Source organism: Camellia sinensis, chromosome 2, assembly GCF_055761805.1.
Source record: "Camellia sinensis isolate YWXY chromosome 2, ASM5576180v1, whole genome shotgun sequence".
NCBI classification, from domain to species: Eukaryota; Viridiplantae; Streptophyta; class Magnoliopsida; order Ericales; family Theaceae; genus Camellia; species Camellia sinensis.
In genome coordinates, this window is record NC_138962.1 from 34,852,286 (window position 1) to 34,858,447 (window position 6,162).

Here is a 6,162-nt window from a genome sequence, read left to right on the forward strand (position 1 = left end):
AAAGACAAAAAGTACACTTATTTAGGTCATTCCAAACAACCCCTTAATAAGATAGGAATGAATAATTTTATTATTTATAATCTTAACACGGTCCTCACGTGTGCCCAATAAGCGGCTCAAACAAGATGTTTTCTACTAAGGAGAGTTTAGTTTATTATTTATTTTAGGAGAAATTATTAATCAGTAGTTGTTTCAAAAACTTATTACAAATTTATGAAAAAGTTTATCTTTTTAATTATTAAATTTATAAATTATCATTTATTTGTACTTAATTTTTAAAAGTACATTATTATATAAGTTTAAAAACAGACTCAATATTCAAGCCGAATGGTATAGTAATCAATTAAGATATCTAAGGTAACATTCTTTTTCATATTTTCGCAATCATCAACTAATCATCATTAAATTTAGAAAATAAGTTTAAAAGGTGAATTTTTATATCATTTTCTTTTTTAAAATTACCCTGAAGTGAATTTTCCCCTTTTATTTGACCAACAGGTACCCTCCAATGACTCCCACCGTACTTATTGAAGGCATAGCAGATTACCGCCTTGAAAGCAAAATACTACAAGCCAGAGTTTTTTGCGAGGCCTGGATCAGGTAAGAGGTGGGATCGAGGATATTCTATCACAGCTCGATTTCTGGAATATTGTGATGGTTTGAAACCTGGGTTCGTGGCCGTGATGAACAGGAAGATGAGGGACCCATGGAGTTTGAACTACTTTGTTGCGTTGGTGTGAAAACCAGTTGATCAGTTATGGAGAGAATATAAAGCTAAGTATGCAGGAGTGGGAAATTTCACTGAAGATACAAATTTAGGATTGTGGAGAGAACACAAGGATATGCATTATTATGATGCTAAAGAAGACAGGTTGTCAACTTAGAAATTTAAAAAAAGGAGTAAATTGAGTTTTATGAGTGTTATGACCATCATAGATATCAAATAGACTGTATGAATGAGATAAATGTATTGTTGTTATTGCTTCCAACTCTCTCTCTCTCTCTCTCTCTCTAACAAGGTTCTAAAAAGTGGTCGCGGTCGCCGTAATGGTGGCGGTGAGGCGGTTGTGATTGTGGTTGCGGGGTGTAAAGGTCGCAGCGTAACGGTTGCAGTTACTGGAACTGTGATTTTTTTTATTTTTCGCACAATTTGCAAAAAACTTACCGATACGCATATTTTTTTTTTTTTTTAGAATCATATTTATTGGGTTTTAAAATAAATTTTGTTAAATTTTTCATAATTTTTAAGTATGATCTAATGTATTTCATATTTTTAAATCACTAGAAAATGAATTTTTTTACATTTTATTTCAATAATGAATGACATTATATGTTATAAATCCATATTACACTTGTGGCAAAAATTTCTTTTATTGGACTTAGATGTATAAAATTATTTTTAATTATTATACTTGTGGAAGCATATGTACATTTTAACTCAAATAATTTTAAAAAAGTATACATCCTTAATGGAAGAACTTGCCAAAGCACATAACACCATAGCATAAATCACAAACAACAGAGAGTATATTTTACATAATGTTACCACTAAAATTACATAATGTCACCACTAAAATGAGTAACGTGGTGCATCTTGGGATTCAGATTGTCGAGCTTGATTGTTTCTGCTACCTTCATCCCACCAAAATGAGTGACATGGTGCATCCTGGGAATTAGATTGTTGAGCTTGATTGCTACTACCTTCACCCCATCCAGTAGGAAATATATAAGTAAATGTGCTCATCATGTCATCCATTTCTGTTTCGTGCATTGGGAGAGAAAATTGATACCTTCACTGAAAAGGATCAACATACTCTTCTTGGGCTTGTTGATAATTTGGAAAACCGTATCCTAGAGGACCATGTTGTTAAGGGGGGCTAAGGATAATTTTGTTGAGGTGGGTAAGAATAGCTCTGGCTATCACTGCTATAGGATGGGTAAGGGTGATATGGATAACTATGACTACTATAAGATGAATCAAGTTGTTGTTCTTTACTTCTTATTCTTCTTTCATCCCTACGTGTATCATTACCACGAAACCTCCTAGGTAGTTGGGGTAAAGGTGCAACAGGTTCTCCAATATCATAATGTTCCCCAACATCACATAATCCAAATCCTCTAATAAAATCTTCACTTCTTGCACTAAAACTAGTACCATCACCACCATCACCACCATTGTCGCCGCCGCCGCCACCACCGTCACCGTGAGAAGTGCCTTCACTATCACCATCACCATCATCACATCCTCCATCAGATGGAGTTAAACCACCACTATTATCACTTTGAGTTGGAGTAGGAGTTGAGCTTTGAGAAGTGCGTCGAACTTGATATCTATGGGTGCCACCACCATCATTTCCATCACTGTCATCACCATTGTTGTCGTCGCCACCACCACCATCATCATCTGAGACCAAATCTAACCATTCAGAATTATCCACACCATCTAGTAAAGGATTTTCCCTTTCTTCTATCCATGGACTTATTGGATCATCTTCTTCAAATATGTAACCCAAGTTAATAGGATTAAAACTCCTCTCAATCTCCTCTTGGCTGCTTCTTTTAACGTGTCTCAATTTTAATCTCATGTTGTAGGTGATGAAGACTAATCTTTAAATTTTCTTATATTTCAATCTATTCCTCGTCTTCATATGGATGAGACTAAAAGTACTCCAATTACGTTCATAGTGAGATGATGTGGTGGTTTGACTTAATACTTTCACAGCTATTTTTTGAAGCTCAGGAGCATAACTGTCATGCATAATCCACCACTCAACTGCACAAAATTACATTACATTAGACATAAGTCAAAATATGATAGAAAATTATAGAAGTATTTATATATTGTAAATTTGTAATTTTGAAAATAAAACTTGGATTTGATTGTTTCCATGCTCTTTGTGCTAAATGAGTGCCAAAAGTTTCCTGTTTATCTCGAAATAGTAACAACTACAGTTTGGACAATCATTAGAAGTAACATTTGCAAAGTTGATTATTACTAACAAAATTTAAATAATTGGTACGAACTTGATTTGTTGCTTTCACTTGAGCATCCATATCAGGCTCTAGTCTGGTAATTACTTTTTTAAGTTCATCCATCATTTCTCTTATTATTTCGTTGGATGAGGTAACACTATATTGGAGTTGAGGATTTAAAAAATATCCTTCAAAAATAAAAAGACAATTAATAATTGTAAATAAGTATACATTTTATAATTGAAATCGTAACACTTACCAGCCGCATACAAATCCTGATGCAACTGAAAAGACCATCGAGTATTAATAATTTTTCAATACTCGGTGTAGTAGCGACAAACTCTTTTAATTGCCAACTTTGCTCTATCTATAGCTTCATATATAAAACCCATTGTTGGCTTCTCATCCCCATCAACCAACCTCAATACTGTGACTAGGGGCTTATGAACCTTACAAAGCTTTGTTGCTTTCTGCCAAAACTCTTTTCCCAAAATAATTTTTTTCACATTGTAAGGCTGCCCAGACTTTGCCTTCCCATATCTAGAATTCTTCCACTCATCACTATTAAACATAGCTTTCAATTGTTGTTTATATCTAACAATACTCTCAATAGCAATAAAATTTGTAGCAAATCGAGTGATGGCAAGTCGAATCAATTCTCTATCTCTAGTGAATTTTCTCATTAAATCCAACACCCATCCACTATTATAAATGAAATTGGTGATGGTTTTACCATCTTCAATCACCTTTGCTACACTTTTCTTATTAGCTATGTCTTTTAACATGAGATCGATACAATGTGCTGAGCAAACTGTCCAATATAAATGTTTCCTTTTTCTCATTGACATTTTACCGGCAGCTTTCAATGCAGGTTCATTATCAGTTACCACTTAAACAATGTATTGTTCTCTAATTTCATCAACAACTTTATCTAACAACCCAAAATAATATTCACCAGTCCTACTAATAATATTAGATGCATCAATTGATTTGTGAAATATAGTACCTCTATTGCAGTACACTAAGAAGTTGATGATGTGTTGCCGAGTTAGACTGCTCCATCCATCACACATGATGGATACACCTCTCTCTGCCCAAATTCCCTTGAATGAGCCTATCCATTCTATCATTTCATCATGCTCCACGCCCAAATATACTTTAGAAACTTCATAAGCACTAGGACCCTTTACTCCTGGCCCTACTTCAGTAGCAACATCAAGCATAGGTTGTGTATACTCTGAATCAACTGCATTGAATGTAATACGATTATAGAGTATAAACTTGGACACTGCCCGTCCCAATCTTTCTCTTAACTTCTGTAAATTCATTGTAGAGATTTTTCACTGCTTTGTACTCTTGCTCTTTTGGAGTTCTACATCTATTGCCTTCAACCTTGCTTCAGGAGCATTGGACTTAATCCAATTACGTCAACTCCCACTAGTTTCATGCACAGATTGTGATCGACGAAAAACATTAGTAATACCTGACCCTTTTGGCATTCTTTGACCACTACCCACTGCACCAGAACTACCACCTACATCGTATTTTGATCCATGACCTGTAACACCTCGTCTAAATTGTTGCCTTTCCTCCCATTGTTGTTGTGAACGAATACTTGCTTGTCTAGCCGTAGTCATCTCTAGATTAGAGTCAGAGTCATCATCTCGAAGATCTACAAAATCTCCCTCTTTATCCTCATCATAGAGATCATCTCCCTTAATATGTGCTTCCAATTCAGCTTTTCTCTTTTGTTTGTCTACTCTACTCATTTTCTTGTTTTGTAAATGTTTCATCATTTCTTGCATCATGTCTCTACTAACATTAGGACAAGACCTCTGATTTGTGCTAATCTATGATTAAGCATGATAAGTAATTGATCGGACTGAAATTCAGAATTGATTGCATAAGTGTATTACCTTAATTGCATTTCTATCTGTTTGTCATCTGATTGATCTGTTCATGTTTTAAGTTTCGAACTGTAAATTGAAGGCCTTATCGGCGGCTGAATCTAAAATTGATTGGTATTTTAGGCTAATTAGAATTTATGTGATTTTATGGTAGATTTAATCGAAATACGATTTGGTATGATTAAATTAGATTAAATAAAGTTAAATTACATTAGTTCAAGTTTATTACAATTTTGCCATTGAGTGGCCATTTCCTACAAAACTTGTTTGGGACTTAATTTATGTAATTGAGGCAACATTCCTTCAGCCATTCCCTTAGGCCAACCGAGTGAGAAAGGGAGAGTGAGAGAAATTGAGTTCTTCAACAAGAATTGACTTGAATTTTAGAAGAATTGAAGGGATTTTGCAAAATTGAACTAGCACAGTTGAGATTCAAGACCTAGGTAAGGAATTCATCCTCTCAATTGTGAGTTTAAGTTGTATCTTGCGTGGTTCATGGTAAATTGATGATCTAATGTCAAGAACTAATTTAAGAGTTGAATTTGAGAGTGAATTCATACATGCATGTTCATATTATGACATTTCGAAGTTGTTTTTCATGAAATCTTACATGCAAGTTCATGTTTTGATTGTAGTCCATGAATTCATCATGTTTTTCCATCAAATTGCCAATTTAATCTTGATTTGAGGTGTTGGAATTTAAAGGAGATCATGCATGTTGTGTTTTTGTTTTGTTCTTGAAATTTGGGTTGTAATTGTGTTCAATTGGCTTACTTTTGGGCTTGATTTTACAAATTGATCTTTAAAGACATGTTATATTGTTGGTTTTCAAGTGTTTTCCAAAAAATTGACCCAAAAGGTTGAGTTTTGAGGTGTTGAATGCTTGGTTTGAGCTTGGGAGGCAAATCTGGAAATTTCAGATTTTGGCTTCCACGCTCGAGCGAGCCCCTGTGTATTCAAAGGTCCGCTCGAGCGACGGAATGTTGGCTCGAGCGTGAATTGCAAGCTCTCAGGTTTTTGGTGCACACAGACACACGCTCGAACGAGAGAACCTACGCTCGAGCGAGGACTGTGTCTCACGCTCGAGCGAGCGTCGAGCAGAGATTTTCAACATCCAGCACTTTTTGCATTTTTACAGACCGCTCGAGCGAGGAAGTCCATGCTCGAGCAACCCCACTGTTTTGACAAGCTCGCTCGAGCAAAGAAAGCCACGCTCGAGCGAGACCCCTATTTTCTAAAAATTTTGAAAAGTGTTTTAAAGTACATTTTTGCATCCTCATTT

General features: G+C 35.2%; 1 protein-coding gene across 1 annotated transcript; it reads right to left on the reverse strand.

Moving 5' to 3' along the window:
- Positions 1 to 3,287: 3,287 nt before the first annotated feature.
- LOC114261099 (uncharacterized) lies at positions 3,288 to 4,742 on the reverse strand. The gene is made up of 3 exons (XM_082908115.1): positions 4,457 to 4,742; positions 3,980 to 4,219; positions 3,288 to 3,862 (listed from the first exon to the last, which is right to left on the reverse strand). Exons 1-3 carry the CDS (start codon positions 4,740 to 4,742, stop codon positions 3,288 to 3,290), a joined length of 1,101 nt encoding a protein of 366 aa, XP_082764241.1.
- Between the last annotated feature and the right edge of the window lie 1,420 nt (positions 4,743 to 6,162).